Source organism: Emys orbicularis, chromosome 13, assembly GCF_028017835.1.
Source record: "Emys orbicularis isolate rEmyOrb1 chromosome 13, rEmyOrb1.hap1, whole genome shotgun sequence".
Lineage (NCBI taxonomy): Eukaryota > Metazoa > Chordata > Testudines > Emydidae > Emys > Emys orbicularis.
The window spans coordinates 16,581,063-16,608,218 of record NC_088695.1 but is presented as its reverse complement, the minus strand read 5'-3'; the positions used below and the strand labels follow the sequence as shown (position 1 = coordinate 16,608,218).

The 27,156-nt window shown below is 47.7% G+C and overlaps 1 protein-coding gene across 1 annotated transcript; it reads left to right on the top strand.

Moving 5' to 3' along the window:
• Positions 1-926: 926 nt before the first annotated feature.
• LOC135887644 (olfactory receptor 6N1-like) lies at positions 927-16,799 on the top strand. The gene is made up of 2 exons (XM_065415367.1): positions 927-1,508; positions 16,512-16,799. Exons 1-2 carry the CDS (start codon positions 927-929, stop codon positions 16,797-16,799), a joined length of 870 nt encoding a protein of 289 aa, XP_065271439.1.
• The last annotated feature ends 10,357 nt before the right edge of the window (positions 16,800-27,156 follow it).

Here is a 27,156-nt window from a genome sequence, read left to right as displayed (position 1 = left end):
GACCAGCTTGGCTTAACAGTGAAATCCTTGCTGATATTAAACACAAAAAAGAATCCTACAAGAAGTGGAAGATTGGACAAATGACCAGACAGGAGTATAAAAATATTGCTCAGGTACGCAGGAGTGAAATCAGGAGTGGGGAGGGTCACTCCCCAGTTAGGGTTGCACATCAGCCCGGTTTTACCCCTTCCTAAGATCAACCTTACAAAGAGCTGAATTTTATTACTGCTAAATAGTTAATGTCAGCAATCAGAAAAGACATTGCCAGTCCCTCACCACGTCACCATCACCACCACAGGAACTAAGGGAGAATTTACTCCATTTCATAATTAATGGGATGAACTGATCTCTTGTGAGGGAATGAAAATTATTCCTTCTCCTACAGGGCACTGAAATGCTGAATATACCAGGATACATTGTTAGATTTAATGGAAATAAAGCTAACAGAAGACCGGTGTCTAAGGACACTAGACTGCATTGAACATCTCAGTCCAAGATTTCAGTTGATGTATTTATTGATTTTGACTCGTAAGACATGGCATGATTCTGGGCATTGTCAGAAGTGAAATACAGCATTTAAGCATCATTGTTACGCTCTGGTATGTCACTAGATGGGATATGATAGACAGAGAAATGATCTGATCTGTAATATCAGTATTTCGCTACCAGAGAATTGGGCTGTTATAGTAGTCCTTGGTATCCACGTAGAACACCCTCTTCCCCATCAGAGCAATGTTCTGTCCTGGGACTGAGTTTTCTGACACTTTGCTCTGAAATCTAAATTTAGTCTTAAAATTTCAGCCTATAACCAGGAGAGGGAGGGAGTTTCTGAATATTTATGGAATTAATTCACGAGATTTGATTAAGTTTTAACTCTATGTCCTTCCGATTCAGTCACACAGATGTATTGTTCCTAGACTCAAACCATGGCAGACGGCAGAAACCAAACGGTCATCATGGAATTCATCATCCTGGGATTCGGGGATCTTCCTGACTTGGAAATTCTTCTCTTCCTGATATTCCTAGTGATCTACATGGCAACCGTGGCCGGGAACACCCTCATTGTGTTGCTCGTTGTGGCTGATCAGCACTTTCACACTCCAATGTACTTCTTCCTGGGAAACTTGTCCTGTCTGGAGACTTGCTACACCTCAGCCATTCTGCCCAGGTTGCTGATCAGTCTCCTGACTGGGGACAAAACCATGTCAGTCAGTGGCTGCATCGCACAACTGTATTTCATTGGTTCTCTGGCATGTACAGAATGCTGTCTCCTAGCAGCGATGTCTTATGATCGGTATTTAGCAATATGTAAACCCCTGCACTATTCAACTCTTATGAATATTAGGATTTGCCTCCAATTGGGTGCTGCATCATGGTTAAATGGTTGTTTGGCTATGATTATCTTAATCTCATTCCTATCACACTTATTCTGTGGCCCAAATGAAATCGACCATTTCTATTGTGATTCCATCCCAGTGATGGAACTCTCCTGCAGTGACACCCACCAGGTCATATTGGTGGATTTCATACTAGCCTGTGTATTCATCCTGTCTCCATTCCTACTAACCCTGACATCATATGTGTGCATCATCGGCGCCATCGTAAGGATCCCTTCCACCACTGGGAGAAAAAAGGCCTTTTCCACCTGCTCCTCTCACCTGATTGTGGTGACAATTTTCTATGGAACCTTAATGGTTGTCTACATACTACCGAAACGTGATACACTGAGAGACCTGAACAAAGTGGTCTCCCTTTGCTACACGGTCCTGACTCCCCTGGTAAACCCCCTCATCTACAGCCTGAGAAACAGAGAGGTCAAGGAAGCCTTGTGCAAAGCAGTCAGTAAATGTGGCTTTCACAAAAGCAGTCAGTAGATGTGGCTTTCACAAAAATGTGCAAAGACTCCGATATAATAAATTAGCCTGAGGTGTTCAAAGCTGTCCGGGTGATTTAAGCAATCGGCACCCATTAAAATTAAGTTGAAAAGTCCCAGTGACAATCTCAGCACTCAGTGTTGTCCATCTTAGTGGAAGGACCAGGGAGGGAGGTGGCCATAACCTTGTTCCCATCATGCAGTTATTAACTGGGCACTAGGCAGAATGGAGAGAAAATTTTAACCAATTTTTTGATCTGTATAAAAGCCGTCTATGATCAGAATAAATGTTTGGACAATAAAAATAGTAACTCCTTGTGCAGCATATGTGGGGACGTAAGCCTGGGAAATCTGCCACCCCTGAAATTGTGCTTTTTACCGTCATAGCGCTCTGCAAACCAGCCCGTTTCACTGCACTCACATGCAAATAACCAGGTCCCTGCAGGGACCTCTGGACACTTCACTAGGAACAGCTTTATAGCTCTTATCTGGGCTACACCCAGCTGTGACCAGCTCTGGCAAAGCAACTGCTCCAGGCTCACCGGCCCTTTGAGGCAGGGAGGGTGCACTGGGATTGCCCAGACCCAGCTGGGGGTTGCCAGGGCACACATAGAACTGAGGTCATTTCTGGGGTTGGGTCTGTAAAACGGTCACTGATGAGAGACTCTGCATGTGGTCCTGCAGAGTACCAGCTGCTCTGCTTCCAGCAGCTGCACAGAGCAGTTCAAAGGGAAGGGGCCTGTTACAATGAGCGTCCCCAAAACTGACTGCAACAAGCGCAATGTTTGAGAGGGCTAATTCTGAGGGCACGGTGTCTAGTCAGCCCCAAGTACCAAAGACAGCTGTGCTCCATGCAGGGCCCTCTCCTCAGGGGGTGAGGCAACCTATGGTGAGAGGAAGTGGCTACCACCTACCAATGGGCAGTACATTATTACTGGCCATAACCTTGACAGGCATCTCCCAAAAATGTAAGCTGGTGTTTGTCCATGATCTAAAATATTTTCCTCAAAGGATCATTAGACTAAAAAATGATGTACAATGGGAGTTGTATAATTGCAAGTCACACTGGTTATTGTTAGCTACAAAGCTTTGGAGACACAAAATGAACTAAGTGGGAGAAAGGTGAAGTGGAACTGTATTGAAAAGCATGAAGAAAGAATACAAATATGAGAGAGCATTTACACTTATTAAATCGAAGGGGGAGTCCATTTTCCATCCCTTCAGGCAACTGTAGGTCTCTTTTCTGAGAAAGTCCTGTTTCTGCAGAATGATGAAAGACAAGAACCTCAGTGGAACCCGAGTCCTGTCTGCAAAATCCTGAAGAGCTCTGTGTAGTTGAAAACTTGTCTCTCACCAACAGAAGTTAGTCCAATAAAAGGTATTACCTCACCCACCTTGTCTCAAACCCTGAGAAATGAGTTCATCAACTCAAGTGTGAGCTGTCCTATGACTACAGGTAAGCACCCAATTCCAAACTGCTGCTGCTTTGCATTTATATATCACCTTCCAAACCAGGTTATTAAAGTGCTTGATTAATTAAGCATTAGCAATATAAGATTTGCTTACTGTGAAGAATAGGGGAAGTGTATGTATTCTTTTTTATGATACATAATCTCTGTCAGGATGATGGGCAAAGGTAGGTAGGAAAAATGGTAGGAGCTGGAGATCCCAGAACTTAAGTCAGGGGTCAGAGTCAGTATCAGGGTTAAGAGTCAAGCTGAGGGTCAGAGACGGAGACAGAATCAGGAATTTGGCTGAGGGTCAATACCAGGTATCACATTTTGTGTCATGGTTCCAAGGGTCAATTGGGAGTCAGAATCCAAGTCGGACCCCAGTAAGTACTGGGAGTCCAGGAAGAAAGCAGCAGGGCAGGAGTGGCAGATAGCTAGGGATCTGCGTTTTTGCCTGGACACTTCTTCGGTTTTGTGACGTAGCAGACTCGCTTTCTGAGTCTAAAGCACGCCCTGTACTTCATCTCTTGTTCATGACTTAGTCTCGCACCCTTCCCAGTATTCTTAAAGAATTGCAGAAAAGCTGATTTTATTGGTCCCCATTGTCCTTGTATTCTTGATAGAGGTTGCAAGCAAATTGTTTCTTTAAGTCCACTGAGTTTCTAAGAAAGGTAGTTAGCCATACAGCTTTCTTGAGTCCGAGTGGGGGCACACAGGAAGTTGTTCCCACTCTGTTCTTTCCTCTTTGGAACCCTCTGATTGTATTTGTCAATAGTGTCCCTAATTATAGCAAATCAATATAATTGTGACATCTTGTCTATCATTCTTTTATTTATTTCATTATATAATTCCATGTCTCTCGAGGGGGGGTGATTTTCTAGTGATAGGGTATTTTACCATAGCTATACATTTTGGTCTCTTTCAATCCCTTCTTTGCATTTAGATCTGTTATACACTTCTGTACCCTGTTTACATGGGGAATTTTGAGTTTTTGTCCTAATCGGTTAGCTTAGTGCTATCTTCACTGTTACCTAGTACTTTGGCCCAAAAGGTTAAGTCTGGGAGCTTCATTCTTAGAGTTAGCAGCAGCTGATGGAAACACCTATATCTGTAGTACAGAGATGCAGTAATGAAGGCACCACCTGTTACACAATGCATGTGCATGGATATAATCTAGTTCAGATTTGTATTCATTGCTGACCAAAAGGCCTGGCATCCATGCTCAATAACTGGTCTAATTAGCGCTCTGTATAGCTTTACCACCATTTTCATATCCACTCCCCAGGATATTCCAGAGGTGTTTGACTTTTGCACTTATCTAATATTTTCAGTATGGTCCCTCCAAGTGAGCTTTTTATCAAATTTCACAATGAAGAATTTGTCATTTCAGTACATTTATCTGTTGGTCATATAGCTATAACTTTACATCTTTTTGGCTTTTCCTTGTTGTGAGGATCATTCCCTTAGTTTTGTCTATGAGAATTTGAAGCCCCACCTATTTCCCCATTCTGCACTTCTCTTAAATGCATCATCATTCTTTTGGTGGCGCTTTCAAGGTTTCTGCTTTTGATCCAAATGGCACAATCAGCAAACAGCATGATCCCTATTCCTATACTTGTCTCCTCAGGTCAATCCTTTATCATGATGTTAAAGAGGGTTGGCGTAACTACACTGCCCTGTGGAGTTTCACTTGCAATTGACTATACGTTGGAAAAAGCTTTCCCTAATTGGACTTGTACAGTTTTTTTGCCTAAGAAATCCCTTATCCATCTGTACATTCTTCCTATATTACACATTGAGGCCACTTTATGAAGTAGTTCCTCTCTCCATAACACATCATAGATTTTTTTCTACGCCCAGGAAGATTAGTATCATTAATTCTATGATTCTCATGCTTTTTTGCGCTTTTGTCTCTATCCTGACAACGTGGTCAATCACACTCCTACTTTACTGAAGCCCACTTTGTGTTTCATCTATGAACCTACTTGTTTGTAGGTGTGCTACTGATCTCTCCCTTACCATTCTTTCCATGGTTTAACCTAAGCCACACTAAAATTTACATTTAAAATACCCACATCCTCCTCCCATCCCACCTATTTATCTCATAATTATTCTTAATGTTATTTTCTCCTCCCTAATTTGTATCCTCTGATATTCATCATTACTGACTTTTTGAAAGATGGTGGCCAGAATTTCTGCTTTTCTTTTGTTAGAGCTTATTACTCCGTGCCCCACAACTGGAAGGCTTGGTGTTACGTGACTCTTCCTTTCTATTTCATTAATTTCCCTAGTTTGTTTATATAACTTTGCTGTATAGGTATTTTTATTTTCTTTCCCATGTTATAGTGTCCAGCTCTCTCTTTTTGCCCTTTTTATAGCCCTTTGTGAAACTACCTTACTTTTTTCATTATGTTCATTATTTCCTTATGTTCATTATTTAAACATTTTTTTCCATTATATGCTTATTCCTTTCCCTAATTACCATTTCATATTCCTTGTTCCACCATGGTTTCCTATCTTTAGGCAGTATTGGTATCCTAGGAATATCAATATCTCAATCCTCAATCTCTTCACGGATATATTACTTATTCACATATTCCTCACTTCTGTTTCCAAAGATTTTTCCAGTTTGTTTTTTTTAAGATTCCAAGTGGGGATATTATCCTCATCTTCAGTATTTCCGTTTCCTTGAGATGTAATTAATGTCAGGAAGTGGTCACTAACCTTCCCCCCACCCCAGTAAATTTCACAGCTACAGTTACTCTCTATTGTTCAAGATCCAGACATGAGAAGCTTCCATCAGCTGTATAGAACATGGTAGGTGCTCCTTCATTTATTACGAAGTTATTCTCTTCAAAGATTTGCGCTAAACATTTTCCATGTTTTTCTTACTTCCCCACAATCTGTTGTGACTATTCAGATCATCACAGATAATGAATGGACATGTGACACCTGCAATGAATCCTTTCAGGTCCATAGCCTCTAGTTTCCTGGATGGGTTATAAACATTATAAAGTCTTAGAGATGCAGAATTGTTTTGTATTGGTATCTCAATAGCATTATACTCTATATTTAGCTTTCTAATCTCTACTTCAAGGTAGTTCAGGTTCTCCTTAGTGAAGGGGTATGTACCCCCACCTTTATTTATTACATCAACCATTAATGCAATGAATCTCTTTTCACCCCAATGTTACACATTACTTCCCATTGATTTGTTGCAGGCTATTGCCATTCCCCACATCAGGTTCTCTTTTAGGTATCTCCTAACAGCTTCAGCATAGGAGATGTTATTAGTAACTTGGGGGTTTTGTATTTCTCTAGCTTGCTTTCCTCCATACAGCCTGCATATTCTGAGCTGTGTTTCCCTCCACAGTTGCAACATTTTTGTTCTGTCCCTTCCTCACAATCATCATATGAATGGTCACCTCCACACTTACTGCACTGTACTTTCCCATTGGAATTATTTGCTACATGACCAAATCTTTGGCAGCTGTAGCATCTCACAGAAAGGGGAATATCTGATACCCTAAAGTTACTCTATCTGGTCACATCCCTCCTTTAAGATGTGTCCAGCACAGCTGTGAAACACTTGCTATCACTTCCTCTTCTGCTAATTAGCCTCTTAGCACTTATCACCTTATCTCCACCTATTTCTTTCTTTCTTTCCTGACATTTAATTTGGCACCCCAGATACTATCCTTCTTGTTTCTGTGAGGAATTTGGATAGCTGACAGCTTATTTTTATTTTACCTAGCACCTGTGTCTAAAGGAGTTTCCCTACTTGGTCTTTGTTTTTACATTCCACTAATGAGTTTCCAGCAGGTAGCATCTTAGCTCTTGCTATATCTCCAGCACTTTTTTGATCCCCTCTGCCATTCTCAGGGGGTTGATATCCCCTATCTTTGTGTCCTTATCTAGGGATTTTACTGTTAGGTAATTTCCCCCCATTTCCCTTTCCTGCCCTCCTATTTGCTGGTCCTTCTTCTGGGTGCAGATAATCTACCCTTTTCTTTTCACTTGCTTGCATCCAGTCTTTGTCAATGCTTTCCCTATCCTCATGGTCTAGCCTGGTTTCAATTTCATTTCTCTCTTCCATCTCACTCTGCCCAGCCAGCCACCCAGCCAGCAGCCCACAATCACCACTGAAACAGCCTTTCTTCAACCAGACCCTGGACACTTCCTTTTACACCCCATGGGCTTATATAGGGTCAAGGAGCCAATCGGGGATAGCTAAGGCCTGGTCTACACTACGAGTTTAGGTCGACTTTAGCTGTGTTAAGTCGACTTAAACCTGGACACGTTTACACGACGAAGCCCTTTCTTTCGACTTAAAGGGCCCTTTAAACCGGTTTCTTTACACCACCTCGACGAGGGGATTAGCGATAAAATCGGCCTTATGGGGGTCGGAATTGGGTAGTGAGGACTGAATTCGACATTAGTGGCCTCCGGGAGCTATCCCACAGTGCTTCATTGTGACCGCTCTGGACAGCACTCTCATCTCAGATGCACTGGCCAGGTAGACAGGAAAAGCCCCGCGAACGTTTGAATTTCATTTCCTGTTTGCTCAGCATGGAGAGCACAGGTGACCATGCAGAGCTCATCAGCACAGGTAACCGTGATGGAGTCCCAGTCCCAGTCCCAGGATCGCAAAAGAGCTCTAGCTTGGACCGAACGGGAGGTACGGGATCTGATCGCCATCTGGGGAGATGAAGCAGTGCTGGCCGAACTCCGAAACAGTAAAAGAAATGGCAAAACATTAGAAAAGATCTCCAAGGCCATGAAGGACAGAGGCCATAACAGGGACGCACAGCAGTGCCGCGTGAAAATTAAGGAGCTAAGGCAAGCCTACCACAAAGCCAGAGACGCAAACGGAAGGTCCGGGGCTGAGCCGCAAACATGCCGCTACTACGAGGAGCTGCATGCCATTCTAGGGGGTGCAGCCACCAGTAGCCCAAGCGTGTGCTATCAGTCCCTCTCTGGAGACAGGGAAGCGGGTTCGGCGGACGAGGAAGATGAGGATGGAGAGAACATCATAGATAGCTCACAGCAGCAAGGAAGCGGAGAAACCAGTTTCCCCAACAGCCAAGATATGTTTGTCACCCTGGACCTGGAACCAGTAAACCCCGAACTCACCCAAGACCCTGTGGGCACACAGGGGACCTCTGGTGAGTGTACCTTTGTAAATATTACACATGGTTTAAAAACAAGCGTGTTTAATGATTAATGATTAATTTGCCCTGGCAATCGCGGCCAGTACAGCTACTGGAAAAGTCTGTTAACGTGTATGGGGATGGAGCGGAAATCCTCCAGGGACATCTCCAGAAAGCTCTCCTTCATGTACTCCCAAAGCCTTTGCAAAAGGTTTCTGGGGAGGGCTGCCTTATCCCGTCCGCCATGGTAGGACACTTTACCACGCCAGGCCAGTAGCACGTAGTCTGGAATCATTGCATAACAAAGCATGGCAGCGTATGGTCCCGGTGTTTGCTGGCATGCAGACAACATCCATTCCTTATCGCTCTTTGTTATCCTCAGGAGAGTGATATCATTCACGGTCACCTGGTTGAAATGGGGCGATTTTATTAAGGGGACATTCAGAGGTGCCCCTTCCTGCTCTGCTGAACAGAAATATTCCCCGCTGCTAACCACGCGGTGGAGGGGAGGGGTGAAGTGACCATCCCAGAGAATTGGGTGTGTGGGGGAGGGGAGTTAGTTGGGTTTGTGCTGCATGTTAAACCTGAAACCGCAGCCCCTCCTTTTACATTGCAAACCCATTTTAAATGGCCAACCCAACGGGTGCTTGGTATGGTTAATGAGAGCAGTACTGTTTTAAACCATCCCCACTTGTTAACAAGGTTAAAAAAGCCAAAAGACTGTGTCTTACCATGGCTGCCTGCAAGCTGAAATCTGTGGCCTGGAACTGCGTGAGTGATCTCTCACACCAAACAGGCAGGCCCTCAATATAAGAGGAAAAATGCGACCTTGTAACGAAAGCACATGTGCTGTGTGATGCACGGCAAAATCTAAAGTGAAAGAGTGTACCCATTGTTCTCAAAAATGTATCTTTTTTAAACAACTCTCCCTTCTCCTCCACCAGCTGCAAATGTTTCACCTTCACAGAGGCTAGTGAATATTCGAAGAGGGAAGCGAAGGACGCGTGACGAAATGTTCACTGAACTACAGACTGCCTCCCACGCTGACAGAGCACAGCAGAATGCGTGGAGGCAGTCAATGACTGATTTTAAAAAAGCCCAATATGAGCGAGAGGAGAGGTGGCGAGCTGAATCGCTGGCTGAAGAGCAGAGTTTGCGTGCTGAAACGCGGGCTGAAGAGGAGAAGTGGCGTCAACTTGTACTCAGAAAGCAAGAGTCGATGCTCCAGCTGCTGGAGCATCAAAGTGATATGCTCCTGCGTATGGTTGAGCTGCAGGAAAGGCAGCAGGAGCAGAGACCGCCGCTGCAGCCCCTCTGTAACCAACAGCAGGAGCAGAGACCGCCGCTACAGCCCCTCTGTAACCAACAGCAGGAGCAGAGACCGCCGCTGCAGCCCCTCTGTAACCAACAGCAGGAGCAGAGACCGCCGCTACAGCCCCTCTGTAACCAACAGCAGGAGCAGAGACCGCCGCTACAGCCCCTCTGTAACCACCAGCCCTCCTCCCCAAGTCCCATTGCCTCCTCACCCAGACGCCCAAGAACACGGTGGGGGGGCCTCCGGCCACCCAATCACTCCACCCTAGATGATTTCCACAGCAATAAGTTTTAAAGTTTTAAAGTGCAGTGTGTCCTTTTCCTTCCCTCCTCCCCCACCCATCCCGGGCTACCTTTGCAATTATCCCCCTAGTTGTGTGCTGCTTCCCTCCTCCCCCACCCATCCCGGGCTACCTTTGCAATTATCGCCCTAGTTGTGTGCTCAATTAATAAAGAATGCATGAATGTGAAGTAACAATGACTTTATTGCCTCTGCAAGTGGTGCTTGAAGAGGGGAGGGTAGGGGAGGTTGGGGTGCTTGGTTTACAGGGTAGTAGAGTTAACCGGGTGCGTGGGGGGGGGCTGCGATTTCATCAAGGAGAAACAAACAGAAGTTTCACACCATATCCTGCCCAGTCACAAAACTAGTTTTCAAAGCCTCTCTGATGCGCACCGCGCCCTGCTGTGCTGCTCTAACCGACCTGGTGTCTGGCTGCGCGTAATCAGCGGCCAGGCGATTTGCCTCTACCTCCCACCCCGCCATAAATGTCTCCCCCTTACTCTCACAGATACTGTGGAGCGCACAGCAAGTAGCAATAACAATGGGGATATTCTTTTCGCTGAGGTCACAGCGAGTCAGTAAGCTGCGCCAGTGCGCTTTTAAACGCCCAAATGCACATTCCACCACCATTCGGCACTTGCTCAGCCTGTAGTTGAACAGGTCCTGACTCCTGTCCAGGCTGCCTGTGTATGGCTTCATGAGCCATGGCATTAAGGGGTAGGCTGGGTCCCCAAGGATCACGATAGGCATTTCAACATCCCCAATGGTTATTTTCTGGTCCGGGAAGAAAGTCCCTTCCTCCAGCTTTCGAAACAGAAGAGAGTGCCTGAAGACGCGAGCATCATGTACCCTTCCCGGCCAGCCCACGTTGATGTCGGTGAAACGTCCCTTGTGATCCACCAGGGCTTGCAGCAGCATTGAAAAGTACCCCTTGCGGTTTATGTACTCGGTGGCTTGGTGCGCCGGTGCCAAGATAGGGATATGGGTTCCGTCTATCGCCCCACCACAGTTTGGGAATCCCATTGCAGCAAAGCCATCCACTATGTCCTGCACATTTCCCAGAGTCACTACCCTTGATATCACCAGGTCTCTCATTGCCCTGGCAACTTGGATCACAGCAGCCCCCACAGTAGATTTGCCCACTCCAAATTGATTCCCGACTGACCGGTAGCTGTCTGGCGTTGCAAGCTTCCACAGGGCTATCGCCACTCGCTTCTCAACTGTGAGGGCTGCTCTCATCCTGGTATTCTGGCGCTTCAGGGCAGGGGAAAGCAAGTCACAAAGTTCCATGAAAGTGCCCTTTCGCATGCGAAAGTTTCGCAGCCACTGGGAATCGTCCCAGACCTGCAACACGATGCGGTCCCACCAGTCTGTGCTTGTTTCCCGGGCCCAGAATCGGCGTTCCATGGCATGAACCTGCCCCAGTAACACCATGATTTCCACATTGCTGGGGCCTGTGCCTTGTGAGAGGTCCATGTCAATTTCCTCATCACTATCGTCGCCGCGCTGCAATCGCCTCCTCCTCCTCAGCTGGTCCTCCTGGTTTTGCTTTGGCATGTCCAGGCTCTGCATATACTCCAGGACAATGCGCGTGGTGTTCATAGTGCTCATAATTGCCGCGGTGATCTGAGCGGGCTCCATGATCCCAGTGCTAGCTATGGCGTCTGGTCTGAAAAAAGGCGCGAAACTAGTATCTAAAGACCAGGGGAAGAAGGTAGGGAGGGAGGGAGGGGCGGGCGACTGACGACATGGCGTACAGGTACAGGGAATTAAAATCAAGAAAGGTGGCTGTGCATCAGGGAGAAATACAAACAACTGTCACACAGAATGCCCCCCCCCCTCAGAGATTGAACTCCTAAGCCTGGGTTTAGCGGGCCGTTGATTTGACGGAGGGAGGGGGGAAGGAAATGAATACAGAACAAATCTATTTTTTACATCTTAAGACGACAGTGCAGCATGACTGATAGCCCTCGGCATTTTCTGGGTGCTTGGCAGCAAATACTTGGCAGCAAATAGTATACTACGACTGGTAACCATCATTGTCCAACGAGGACGGTTAAAGGCAAGTATTGTCTGCCAGCACCCAGATCGCCCTCGGCCTTTTCTGGGTGCTTAGCAGACAATACTTGGCAGCAAATAGTATACTACGACTGGTAACCATCATTGTCCAACGAGGACATCTATGAGCATTTCAGGCAACCTGTAAATTTACTTGCTTTCAGACCTGAGGAAAGCTCTTCTTGCAGATCTGCTGAGCACCCAGATCGCCCTCGGCCTCTTCTGGATGCTCAGCAGACAATACTGACAGGACGGTTACCAGTCGTAATAAACCATCTACTGCCAAAAGGCAAGGGGCTGGTGCAATGCAGCCCTACGGCTGCCAGCCCCACAGCTACCAGCATCCTGAGCGCCGATGAAGGCTACTACTCATGCTGCACCGTCTACCGCCAAAAGGCAGTAAGCTGTTGCTGCTGTTTAGCAATGCAGTCCCACGTTTGCCGGCACCCGGAAGACATATGGTGACGGTGAGCTGAGCTGAGCGGGCTCCATGCTTGGCGTGGTATGTTGTCTGCACAGGTAACCCAGGTAAAAAGGCGCGAATCTATTGTCTGCCGTTGCTGTGACGGCGGGGGAGGGGCGTGACGCAATGTACCCAGAACCCCCCGCGGCACTGCTTTGCATCATTCGGGCATTGCGATCTCAACCCATAATTCCAATGGGCGCCGGAGACTCCGGGAACTGTGGGATAGGTACCCATAGGCACCCATAGTGCAATGCGCCGGAAGTCGACGCTAGCCTCGGTACTGTGGACGCGGTCCGCCGACTTCATGCACTTAGAGCATTTTATGTGGGGACACACACAGTCGGCTGCATAAAACCGGTTTCTATAAAACCGGCTTCTATAAATCCGACCTAATTTTGTAGTGTAGACAAGCCCTAAGACCACCGTCAGTCATATCATTTGAGACGGAACGTCCCCTGGTGTTCAACCACTGCAGATTGTGTGTTGCAAGGAATAATCAAATTACAGGTAGCAATGTGGGGATGTTTGTTGCCTGGTACTCCTATAGACTTGGGTTTGAGTCCCACTAGGCCTTACATCACCTCTTCTAGGGGTGCTGCCTAGCCAGGCTCCTATAGGAGGAGGATGGTATGCTTGGCAGATAAGGGAAGCTTGACTATAAAATCCACAGTAATAACCACCCAGAGTCTAGATAGGGAATCTGAAGGTGGTGAGGCCCCTTCTTCATAACTGAAGGGGGAGGTGGTCTTGGGGAATAGAGCATCCAGGAAATTATAGGGCTTGAGGATGCATATCAGCTGGGTATGGTCAGGAAAGTATTCCCCCTTTCAGGACAGGGCACTGGCTGCCTTGTTCTGGGTGATAGGTGATGGTAAAATAAAAGTGTGTCAACAACAGGGTCCATTGAAGCTGCCTTTGGTTCAGCGCCTTTGCCCTACGAAGATACTCCAAGGTTTTATGATCTGTGTATACCTGTATCGGGTGTCGGGCCCTTGAAGGTGGTGGTGCCATTCCCTGAAGGTGGCTTTGATTACTAGAAGCTCCGTATCTAAAATCTCATAATTTTGTTCTGCTGGGTGTGAGTTTACAAGAATAATAGGTACAAGGGAGCAGGTGCTGTTGGGGGCCTGATTCTTGGGGAAGTATGGTCCCAATTGCAACATTAGATGCATCGCTGTCACTGACAAAGGCCCACATTGGGTCAGGATTGATCAGGACTGGAGCACTGGTGAAGGCCATCTTGAGCTGGTCAAACACCTATTGAGCCTCTGGAGAGCAGGTGAAGGAGGAGTGCTTGCAGAGGAGTACTGTCAATGGAGCTATCTGGTCCGAAAACTCAGGCATGAAGTGCCTATAAAAATTAGCAAACGCAAGGAAGCACTGCAGCTCCTTGATGCTCCAGGGGTGCCGCCCATGTCTGAACAGCGTTCACCTTCCTGGGGTCCATTCGGAGGCCCTTGGGGACAAGATGTAACCCAAGTATTAGGAGGTAGCTGTGTTAGTCTGTATCCACAAAACAACAAGGAGTCCAGTGGCACCTTAAAGACTAACAGATATATTTGGGCATAAGCTTTCGTGGGTAAAAAACCTCACTTCTTCAGATGCATGGAGTGAAAATTACAGATGCAGGCATTATATAGTGACACATGAAGAGAAGGGAGTTACCTCACAAGTGGAGAACCAGTGTTGACAGGGTCAATTCGATCAGGGTGGATGTGGTCCACTCCCAATAACAGATGCGGAGGTATCAATTCCAGGAAAGGCAAAGCTGCTTTTGTAATGAGCCAGCCACTCCCAGTCCCTATTCAAGCCCAAATGAATGGTATTAAATTTGCAAATGAATTTTAGATCTGCTGTTTCTCTTTGAAGTCTGTTTCTGAAGTTTTTTTGTTCAAGAAACAATGTAACCCAAGTACTCCACGGAGTGTTGGTCAAAATTGCCCCACTTGTGTTCGCACCATGGGAAGTTCGGTCTGAGGGCTGTCAACCCATTCAGGTGTGTCTAGTGCCTCTTGGAACATGCTGGGTAGGGGGTGACCTACTGCCTCCATGTCCCACAGGGCCGGCCTTCTACAAGTGTTAGGGGTGGTCCAGGAAAACTGCCAGGATCCTTGGCAAAGGTAGGCAGGACTAGTGGCAGGAGCTTGGGATCCCAGAACTGAAACCAGGTGTCAGAGCCAGTATCAGGGTCCAGCGTCAAGCTGAGGGTCAAGCAAGAGTCGGAGTCAGAGTTAAGCTGAGGGTCAGAGACGAAGACAGAGTTAAGAATTGGGACGAGGGTCAAACCCAGGTTTTGTCCTTTAATCATATTTGTTACTCTTCTCTGGACTTTCTCCAATTTGTCCAGATCTTTCCCGAAATGTGGTGCCCAGGAGCGGAAGAATTACTTCTCGTGTCTTGCTGACAACACACCTGCTAATACATCCCAGAATGATATTTTCTTTTTTTTGCAACAGTGTTACACTGTTGACTCATATTTAGCTTGTGATCCACTATGAGCCCCAGATCCATTTCTGCAGTACTCCTTCCTTCCGTAGTCATTTCCCATTTTGTATGTGTGCAACTGATTGTTCCTTCCTAAGTGAAGTACTTTGCATTTGTCCTTATTGAATTTCATCCTATTTACTTCAGACCATTTCTCCAGTTTGTCCAGATCATTTTGATTTTAATCCTATCCTCCAAAACACTTGCAACCCCTCCCAGCTTGGTATTGTCCTCAAACTTTATAAATGTACTCTCTATTCCATTATCTAAATAATTGACGAAGATATTGAACAGAACCGGACCCAGAACCGATCCCTGCGGGACCCCACTCATTATGCCCTTCCAGCATGACTGTGAACCACTGATAACTACACTCTGGGAACGATTTCCCAACCAGTTATGCACCCACCTTATAGTAGCTCCATCTAGGGTGTATTTCCCTAGTTTATTTATGAGAAGGTCATGTGAGACAGTATCAAAAGCTTTACTAAAGTCAAGATATACCATATCTACCGCTTCCCCTCTATCCACAAGGCGTGTTACCCTGTCAAAGAAAGCTATCATGTTGGTTTGACACGATTTATTCTTGACAAATCCATGCTGACTGTTACTTATCACCTCATTATCTTCTAGGTGTTTGCAAATTGATTGCTTAATTATTTGCTCCATTACCTTTCCGGGTACAGAAGTTAAACTAACGGATCTGTAATTCCCAGGGTTGTCCTTATTTCCCTTTTTATAGATGGGCACTATATTTGCCCTTTTCCAGTCTTCTGGAATGTCTCTTATCTTCCCTGACTTTTCAATGGGGTGGCAAGTGGTGATAGAGTCTTACTAAACCCAGCTCACACATGCCAGATTGTTTCTAGACTCTGAGTTCAGGGACAGCGTCTTCCCCCCACCTCGCCCCAGTGCCTTTCTTGTTCCTGTATTATCACCCCACACTCATTATGGAGAGGGGTGGGTCACTCCCCAGTTAGGGTTGCCTGGTTTTACCCCTTCCTAAGATCCACCCTACAAAGAGCTGTATTTTATTACTGCTACATAGTTAATGTCGGGAAACAGAGAAGGCATTGCCAGTCCCTCACCTCGTCACCGTCACATGAACTAAGGGAGAATTTACTCCACTTCATAATTTATGGCATGAACTGATCTCTTGTAAGGGGGTGAAAATTATTCCTTCTCCTACAGGGCACTGAAATGCTGAATATACCAGCAATATATATTGTTAGATTTAAGGGAATAAAGCTAACAGAAGATCAGTGCCTAAGAACACTAGACTGCATTGAACATCTCAGTCCAAAATTTCAGTTGATGTATTTATTGATTTTGACTCGTAAGAGATGGCATGATTCTGGCCATTGTCAAAAGTGAAATACAGCATTTAAGCATCATTATTAATCTCTGATATGTTACCAGATGTTACACCCACGAGGTCATATTGGTGGATTTCATTCTAGCCTGTGTATTCACCCTGCCTCCATTCCTACTAACCCTGACATCCTACGTGTGCATCATCGCCACCATCCTGAGAATCCCTTCCACCACTGGGAGGCAAAAGGCCTTTTCCACCTGCTCCTCTCACCTGATTGTGGTGACAATTTTCTATGGAACCATAATGGTTGTCTACATGCTACCAAAACATGATACACTGAGAGACCTGAACAAAGTGGTCTCCCTTTGCTACACGGTCCTGACTCCCCTGGTAAACCCCCTCATCTAAAGCCTGAGAAACAGAGAGGTCAAGAAAGCCTTGTGCAAAGCAGTCAGTAAATGTGGCTTTCACAAAACCATGCAAAGACTCCAAGATAATAACGTAGCCTGAGGTTTTCAAAGCTGTCGGGGTGATTTAAGCAATCGGCCCCCATTAAAATTAAGTTGAAAAGTCCCAGTGAAAATCTCAGCACTCAGTGTTGTCCATCTCAGTGGAAGGAGCAGGGAGGGAGGTGGCCATAACCTTGTTCCTATCATTCAGTTATTAACTGGGCACTAGGCAGAATGGAGAGAAAATTTTAAAAATTTTTTTGATCTGCATAAAAGCCGTCTATGATCAAAATAAATGTTTGGACAATAAAAATAGGAACTCCTTGTGCAGCATATGTGGGGACGTAAGCCTGGGAAATCTGCCACCCCTGAAATTGTGCTTATTACCATCATAGTGCTCTGCAAACCAACCCCTTTCACTGCACTCACATGCAAATAACCAGGTCCCTGCAGGGACCTCTGGACACTTCACTAGGAACAGTTTTATAGCTCTTATCTGGGCTACACCCAGCTGTGACCAGCTCTGGCAAAGCAACTGCTCCAGGCTCACTGGCCCTTTGAGGCAGTGAGGTTGGGCAAACAAAGAGGTAGACTCACATGCCAGGTCCACTGGGATTGCCCAGACCCAGCTGGGGGTTGGCCAGGGCACACGTAGAACTGAGGCCATTTCTGGGGTTGGGTCTGTAAAACGGTCACTGATGAGAGACTCTGCATGTGGCCCTGCAGGTTACCAGCTTCTCTGCTTCCACCAGTTCAAAGGGACGGGACCTGTTTCAATGAACATCCCCAAAACTGACTGCAACAAGTGCAATGTTCGAGAGGGCTAATTCTGAGGGCACGGTGTCTAGTCAGCCCCAGGTACCACAGACAGCTGTGCTCCATGCAGGGCCCTCTCCTCAGGGGGTGAGGCAACCTATGGTGAGAGGAAGTGGCTACCACCTACCAATGGGCAGAACTCCTGTGATGCCAAACAGGGCAGTGCTGGCTCAGCCACTGGGAACATGTCAGGGCTTGGTCAGAGGCAGGGGAGCTGGTCACCAGTGAGAATTGCAGGGCTCCAACTCTGCGGAAGTCATTTCCCAAGGGACCTAACCAAGTTAGTCACCCAAATCCCTTTGAAATGGGAGTTAGACACTTTTCTCCCTTAGACACCTCTGAGAATCTCAGCCTGGAGAGCCACTGGGATTCTGTCATGGTAGCTTCAATCTATGCAGTTCCATTGGAAACAGACCCCACATCAACAGAAAGGCACTGGATGTATGGGAACCCCCGATAAACCTTTGAGAGCTGCTGCTGTTGTTTGTGCTCTTATAGCCACTAATGTTGCAATCATTTTTTGGTACGATTTTGTTCCCAGTAGCTATAATTTGGAACAGCGAACACCTAGCAGTAGGTAAGAAATTAGGAGACATGCAATTATGCCGTCGAGGGCCACTAGAGGGCAGATAAATGGGACAAGCGCAGCTGTGCTGGCCAATGAACAGCAGCCAAAGTGGAGGGGCAAGAAAGGAGAACTTATGTTGCCAAATGACCAATGGAAAGGGAGGTGAAGCTGTATAATGGTGTGTAAGTGTTGAGTAGAGAGCCTCTATGCTGCGTAATGAAAGGTGGATAGTAGCAGATGTTATGGAGTGATTTATGGGCTGTTATACTAAATAACAGCTACCAGGTGACAGCGTCAAGAAAGGGAAAGAGGCAGCTATAATGAGAAGAATCCACTAGAGGAGAGAAGAGAAACAGGCTGTCATGCTGGGAAATGGACACTAGATGGCACCAGAGTAAACGAAATAAGGGAGGGAGGGGGCGTCAGAAATACTGACTAGTGATCAATAGAGTACAGTAGCCAATACAATCAAAAAGTTATGCTGTAAGATGGCCAGTAGATGGCAGCATGTTCTAAGAGTGAGATATGGGCAGCTATTTTCAAAAATGCCCATTAGAAGGCAAAATATTTTGAATACTAATAAAAGGGCAGTGCACGTACATTATTACTGGCCATCACCTTGACAGGCATCTCCCAAAAATGTAAGCTGGTGTTTGTCCATGACGTAAAATATTTTCCACAAAGGATCATTAGACTAAAACATGATGTACAATGGGACTTGTATAATTGCAAGTCACACTGGGAATTGTTAGCTACAAAGCTTTGGAGACAGAAAATGAATCAAGTGGGAGAAAGGTTGAAGTGGAACCGTATTGAAAAGCATGAAGAAATAATACAAATATGAGAGAGCATTTACACTTATTAAATCGAAGGGGAAGCCCATTTTCCAAAGGTAGATCACATGCACCAGCTCATCCCTTTAGGTAACTGCAGGTTTCTTTACTGAGAAAGTCCCGTTTCTGCAGAATGATGAAAGACAAGAACCTCAGTGGAACCGGAGTCCTGTCTCTCAAATCCTGAAGAGCTCTGCGTACTCAAAAACTTGTCTCTCACCAACAGAAATGTGTCCAATAAAAGGTATTACCTCACCCACCTTGTCTCAAACCCTGAGAAATGAGTTCATCAACTCAAGTGTGAGCTGTCCTATGAATAGAGGTAAGCACCCAATTCCAAACTGCTGCTGCTTTGCATTTATATATCACCTTCCAAACCGGGGTATTAAAGTGCTTGAGTAATTAAGCATTAGCATATGTGACGGACTCAGGCCAGAAGGATATAAGAGGGTAGTGGAAGGCACATATATCAGCCTCAGAATGAGCAGAGCCCTGTTCCCTGGATAGCCAAACAAGGGCTACTCCAGGCCAATCAAGACACCTGACACCAATTTAGCCAGTTAAGGTCGTTAGACTAATGCCGGCACCTGACCTCAATTAACTGACAGAGGGTCAGGTAAGACTGTTAGGCTAATGGAGACAGCTGGAATCAATTAAGGTCCCACTTATACTTCTTTAAAAGCTCTCCTTTCCAGTTGTCTCCAGAGGAGCCCAGGTGAAAGCAGCTGGAGGAGAGGAAGCATTATTGTACTCTGAGGTAAGGGTGAAGCTTGGAAAAAGGGGAGTACGGGGAAGTGGCCCAGGGAATCAAAGCAGCGTCAGTGGAGGAGGGAAGCCGCTAACAGCTGCTATCATTAGGGTCCCTGGGTTGGAACCCGGAGTAGAGGGCGGGCCCGGGTTCCCCCCTTTCTCCTCCCCCCCTCCCCGTGATCCACAGAGATCCCTTTGGGTATGTCTACACTACAGGATTAATTCGAATTTATATAATTCGAATTTAGGAAACCGATTTTGTAAATTCGAATGTATTCGGCCACACTAGGCACCATTAATTCGGTGGTGTGCGTCCAAGCTACCATAGTAGCATCGATTTCCAGAGCGTTGCATTGTGGGTAGCTTTTACATAGCTATCCCATAGTTCCCGCAGTCTCCACCCCCCTTGGAATTCTGGGTTGAGACCCCAGTGCATGATGGGGCAAAAAACATTGTCGCAGGTAGTTCTGGGTACAGCCTCCCCCTCCCTCCCTGAAAGCAACGGCAGACAACCATTTCGCGCCTTTTTTCCTGAGTGAACTCTGCAGACTCCATTCTGCATCAAGCATGGATCCCGTTGTGCTCCAGAACGCAGTCTTGAACATTATAAACACCTCGCGCTTTCTCGTGGAGTTTATGCTTACACAGGACCAGAAAAAAGAGGCGAGGAGGAGGAGAAGGCGGCGATTGCAGCGCAGCGACCAGCGTGATGAGGACATGGACACGGACACAGAATTCTCTGAGACCGCGGGCCCCGGTGCTTTGGAGATTATGATGTTAATGGGCCAGGTTATAGGCTTTGAACGCCGATTCTGGGCCCGGGAAACAAGCACAGACTGGTGGGACCGCATAGTGTTGCAGGTGTGGGACGATTCCCAGTGGCTGAGAAACTTTCGCATGCGTAAGGGCACTTTCATGGAACTTTGTGACTTGCTTTCCCCTGCCCTGAAGCGCCAGAATACCAAGATGAGAGCAGCCCTCACAGTTGAGAAGCGAGTGGCGATAGCCCTGTGGAAGCTTGCAACGCCAGACAGCTACCGGTCAGTCGGGAATCAATTTGGAGTGGGCAAATCTACTGTGGGGGCTGCTGTGATGCAAGTAGCCAAAGCAATCACGGAGGTGCTGCTACGAAAGGTAGTGACTCTGGGAAATGTGCAGGTCATAGTGGATGGCTTTGCTGCAATGGGATTCCCTAACTGTGGTGGGGCAATAGATGGAACCCATATTCCTATCTTGGCACCGGAGCACCAGGGTACCCAGTACATAAACCGCAAGGGGTACTTCTCAATGGTGCTGCAAGCACTTGTGGATCACAAGGGACGTTTCACCAACATCCATGTGGGCTGGCCGGGAAGGGTTCATGACGCTCGCGTCTTCAGGAACACCAATCTGTTTAAACGGCTGCAGCAAGGGACTTACTTTCCGGACCAGAAAATAACCGTGGGGGATGTTGAAATGCCAATTGTTATTCTTGGGGACCCAGCCTACCCCTTAATGCCATGGCTCATGAAGCCATACACAGGCAGCCTGGACAGGAGTCAGGAGTTGTTCAACTACAGGCTGAGCAAGTGCAGAATGGTGGTAGAATGTGCATTTGGCCGTTTAAAAGGTCGCTGGCGATCCTTATTGACTCGCTCAGACCTCAGCCAAACCAATATCCCCATTGTTATTACTGCTTGCTGTGTGCTTCACAATCTCTGTGAGAGCAAGGGGGAGACCTTTATGGCAGGGTGGGAGGCTGAGGCAAATCGCCTGGCTGCTGATTACTCGCAGCCAGACACCAGGGCGATTAGAAGAGCACACGATGAAGCGCTGCGCATTAGGGAAGCTTTGAAAACCAGTTTCATGACTGGCCAGGCTACAGTGTGAAATTTATGTTTGTTTATCCTTCCTGAAAACCCGCCCCCTTTATTGACTCATTCTCTGTAAGGAACCCACCCTCCCCCTTCCCCCAGCTTGCTTTCAAAGGAAATAAAGTCACCATTGTTTAAAAATCATTTATTCTTTATGAATTGATTAGAAAAAGAGGGAGAGAACCTGAGTGGGGTTTGGGAGGAGGATCAGCGGGAAGGAAAAGCCCAGTAAAAAAAGGTTAAGAAAATGGCAGCCTTTTGCTTGGGCTGTCCACTGGGGTGGAATGGGAGGGTGTACGGAGCCTCCCCCCCCGTGTTCTTACACATCTGAGTGTGGAGGCTATGGAAAATGGTGAGGAGGTAGGGGGGTTATACAGGGGCTGTAGCGGCACAGAACCTGAGTGGGGTTTGGGAGGAGGATCTGCGGGAAGGAAAAGCCCAGTAAAAAAAGGTTAAAAAAATGGCAGCCTTTTGCTTGGGCTGTCCACTGGGGTGGAATGGGAGGGTGTACGGAGCCTCCCCCCCCCGTGTTCTTACACATCTGGGTGTGGAGGCTATGGAAAATGGTGAGGAGGTAGGGGGGTTATACAGGGGCTGTAGCGGCACAGAACCTGAGTGGGGTTTGGGAGGAGGATCTGCGGGAAGGAAAAGCCCAGTAAAAAAAGGTTAAAAAAATGGCAGCCTTTTGCTTGGGCTGTCCACTGGGGTGGAATGGGAGGGTGTACGGAGCCTCCCCCCCCGTGTTCTTACACGTCTGGGTGTGGAGGCTATGGAACATGGTGAGGAGGTAGGGGGGTTATACAGGGGCTGTAGCGGCACTCGGTTCTCCAGCAGCCGTTCCTGAAGCTCCACCAGACGCCGGAGCATGTCTGTTTGCTCACGCAGCAGCCCCAGCGTTGCTTCCCGACTCCTCTGATCTTCCTGCCGCCACCTCTCATCTCGAGCGTCTCTCCTCTCCTCACGTTGGTCCCTTCTGTCCTCACGTTGGTCCCTCATGTCCTCACGTTGGTCCCTCCTGTCCTCACGGTCACTGGCTTCTTTCCTATACTTGCAAACCGTCTCCTTCCACTCATTCAGATGAGCTCTTTCATTCCTGGTGGATTGCATGATTTCGGAAAACATCTCTTCTCTCGTTTTTTTTTTTACGACGCCTTATCTGGGATAGCCTTCGGGAAGGAGGAGGGAGGCTTGAAACATTTGCACCTGCTGGAGGGAGTGAAAAAAGGAGAGAATTTTTTTAAAAGATACATTTTTCAGAACAATGCTTATACTCTTTCACGGTGTATACTATTCACATTACATAGCACATGTGATTTCTGTGCAAGGTCGCATTTTGCCTCTTAATATTGAGTGCCTGTGGCTTTGCTGCTAGAGATCACAGACGCAGGTCGGGGCAACAGAATTCACCTTGCATGCTGCCATGGTAAGCCACTGTCTTTAGGCTTCTGCGCCCTGCTTTCCCACATACCAAGCAAAGCCCGTTGTGCTGCAGTTTTCCTGTTAGCTTGTTTTCTGCTGCTGAAGGTTAACACCCCCCCCCCATCCAATTCTCTGGGATGAGTGCTTTATCCCTCCCCCCACCGCGTGGCTGGTATCAGGGAAGATCCCTGCAGGAACCAAACTAACACCCCCCCCCCGCCATGAATTCTCTGGGATGAGTGCTTTATCCCTCCCCCCACCGCGTGGCTGGTATCAGGGAAGATCCCTGCAGGAACCAAACTAACACCCCCCCCCCCCACCCGCCATGAATTCTCTGGGATGAGTGCTTTATCCCTCCCCCCACCGCGTGGCTGGTATCAGGGAAGATCCCTGCAGGAACCAAACTAACACCCCCCCCCCACCCGCCATGAATTCTCTGGGATGAGTGCTTTATCCCTCCCCCCACCGCGTGGCTGGTATCAGGGAAGATCCCTGCAGGAACCAAACTAACACCCCCCCCCCCCCACCCGCCATGAATTCTCTGGGATGAGTGCTTTATCCCTCCCCCCACCGCGTGGCTGGTATCAGGGAAGATCCCTGCAGGAACCAAACTAACACCCCCCCCCCCCCGCCATGAATTCTCTGGGATGAGTGCTTTATCCCTCCCCCCACCGCGTGGCTGGTATCAGGGAAGATCCCTGCAGGAACCAAACTAACACCCCCCCCCCCACCCGCCATGAATTCTCTGGGATGAGTGCTTTATCCCTCCCCCCACCGCGTGGCTGGTATCAGGGAAGATCCCTGCAGGAACCAAACTAACACCCCCCCCCCCCACCCGCCATGAATTCTCTGGGATGAGTGCTTTATCCCTCCCCCCACCGCGTGGCTGGTATCAGGGAAGATCCCTGCAGGAACCAAACTAACACCCCCCCCCCCCCACCCGCCATGAATTCTCTGGGATGAGTGCTTTATCCCTCCCCCCACCGCGTGGCTGGTATCAGGGAAGATCCCTGCAGGAACCAAACTAACACCCCCCCCCCCCACCCGCCATGAATTCTCTGGGATGAGTGCTTTATCCCTCCCCCCACCGCGTGGCTGGTATCAGGGAAGATCCCTGCAGGAACCAAACTAACACCCCCCCCCCCACCCGCCATGAATTCTCTGGGATGAGTGCTTTATCCCTCCCCCCACCGCCTGGCTGGTATCAGGGAAGATCCCTGCTAGCAAAACTCGAAAAGCTCTGGGCCAATCCTCCCCCCCCCCCCCCTTGCACTTGGCTAAATGCAGGGAAGGATTTCTTTTCAGCCACAGGCAAACAGCCCAGTAGGAACGGCCACCTCAGTCCCCTTAATTAAATTCCCTTATTTCAACCAGGTTACCCTAAGCGATATCACTCTCCTGAGGATTACACAGCAAGATAAAGAACGGATGTTGCTTGAATGCCAGCAAACACCGGGACCATACGCTGCCAGGCTCTGTCAGGCAATGATACCAGATTACTTGCTACTAGCATGGCGTGGTCAAGTGTCCTACCATGGAGGACGGAATAAGGCTGCACTGCCCAGAAACCTTGTGGCAAGGCTTTTGGAGTACCTCCAGGAGAGCTTCATGGAGATGTCCCTGGAGGATTTCCGCTCCATCCCCAGACATGTTAACAGACTTTTCCAGTAGCTGTACTGGCTGCGAATGCATCCCAAGTGCTCAGGGCAAATTAATCATTAAAAATGCTTGCTTTTAAACCATGTTTTATATTTTAAAAGGTAAACTCACCTGAGGTCCCTTCCATGGGGTCATGGTCTTGGGTGCTGGCTTGGGAGGCTTGGGAGGGTACTTCAGTCAGGGTGAGAAACAGTTCCTGGCTGTTGGGGAGAACGGAGAGCTGGGTGCTCTCTGCCAGCTCGTCCTCCTCCTCCTCCTCTTCCCCTTCCGCGGAATCATCAGGTGTCCCTGATGAGATTATCCCCAGCTCGGAATCCACAGTCAGAGGTGGGGTAGTGGTGGCGGCCCCCCCTAGAAATGCATTTAGCTCAGCGTAGAAGCGGCATGTCCGCGGCTCTGACCCGGAGCGACCGTTTGCCTCCTTTGCTTTTTGATAGGCTTGTCTGAGCTCCTTGACTTTCACGCGGCACTGATCTGTGTCCCTATTGTGGCCTCTCTCCATCATGCCCTTGGAAATTTTTTCATAAGTTTTGGCATTTCGTCTTTTCGAACGCAGTTCAGCTAGCACTGAATCCTCTCCCCATATAGAGATCAAATCCAGTACCTCCTGTACGGTCCATGCTGGTGCTCTTTTTCGATTATCAGCCTGCATGGTTACCTGTGCTGATGAGCTCTCTGTGGTCACCTGTGCTCTCCACGCTGTGCAAACAGGAAATGAAATTCAAATGTTCCCGGGGCTTTTCCTGTCCACCTGGCCAGTGCATGCGAGTTCAGATTGCTGGCCAGAGCGGTCACAATGGTGCACTGTGGGATAGCTCCTGGAGGCCAATAACATCGAATTGCGGCCACACTAACGCTAATTCGAATTGACAAATTCGATTTTGGCGCTACTCCGCTCGTCGGGGTGGAGTACAGAAATCGAATTAAAGGGCCCTTTAATTCGAATTAAATGGCTTCGTTGTGTGGACGGTTCCAGAGTTAATTCGAATTAAAGCCACTAAATCCGAATTAAAGGTGTAGTGTAGACCAGGCCTTTGAAAGGGGAAACAGACTTGGATCCAGGCAGGAGACCAAACTGTGCCTAAGGAGCTCTAAGGAGCAACAGAGACTGTGGGTATTCCACCTCCCATACAGGCTGGTGATGAAAGTAACTCAATAATCTGTAACCTTTGCCGCCTTATTGGGAAAGGGAGGTCATATTGAGGGCCTCAGTGAGCTTCTGAGGCCACTATATCCACCAGGAAGCGCGGGACCCACCAATACAAGCTTGGAGCTTTGTCACACAATTTAAGATTTGCCTTCTGTGAAGAATGTGGGAAGTGTCTGTATTCATTTTTACGATACATAGTTTGAGTTTGGATGCTGGGCAAAGGTAGGTAGGACAAGTGGTAGGAGCTTGAGATCCCGGAACTGAAGCCAGGGGTCAGAGTCAGTATCAGGGTCAAGATTCAAGCTGAGGGTCAGAGATGGAGACAGAATCAGGAATTGGGACAAGGGTCAAAACCAGGCATTGACATCCCAGTTGGGTTTTCAGGGGTCGATTAGGAGTCAGAATCCAAGTCAGAGCCGAGGTCAGTACCAGAACTTCAGACACAGAGAAGCGAGGTGGTCATGGCAGCTGGCTGGGATCCGCATTGTTGCCTGGACACTTCTTGGTGCGCCCCGTTGGTGAATATAGGGTCAAGGAGCCAACATCACTGTCAGGCCGATCATGCCGGATGGAATTTACCTTGGCATACAGCCACAGCAGATTATGGGCCACTGGGAATGAGTCAGCTACAGGCATGGGCAGGTGGTAGTATGGGGATATTATTTACCCGTTAACCTTACAGGCCCAGGTCCAAGTCCTGCTGAAACTTACAGTTGCTTTGGGTGGCTGTGGTATGGGTAGGTAAGGGTTAAATTCTGCAAGGATCCCCTCTTGGTAGCTGTAGAAAATTCCTCAATGATCTCATGCTCAAAAGGAGAAATGCATGAAGCAGTGTATTAGAGATACAGGGTGGGTGAGGTAATATCTCTTATTGGACCGACTTCCATTGGTGAGAGAGACAAGCTTTCAGCTACTACACTGCATGAACCAGCGTAGTCAGGTTCAGGTGCCCTTCTCAAACCCCCAGGGGACCTTTGGGCAGGAACCCTGAACTAAGGGACTTTGGAATGGATAAAAAGACAGCCTGTGGCTCAAAGGGTTAATGTGATGCTTGGATATATAAACAGGGTAATCTGGAGCAGAGAGGCTATTTTACCTCTGTATTTGGCACTGGTGCGACCACTGCTGGAATCCTGCATCCAGTTGTGGTGCCCACAATTCACAAAGGGTTCAGCGAATAGCCATGAGGACGATTAAAGGACTGGAAAGACTCAAGGAGTTCAATCAGTTCAGTTTAACAAGGAACAGGTTAAGTGGTGAACTGATCA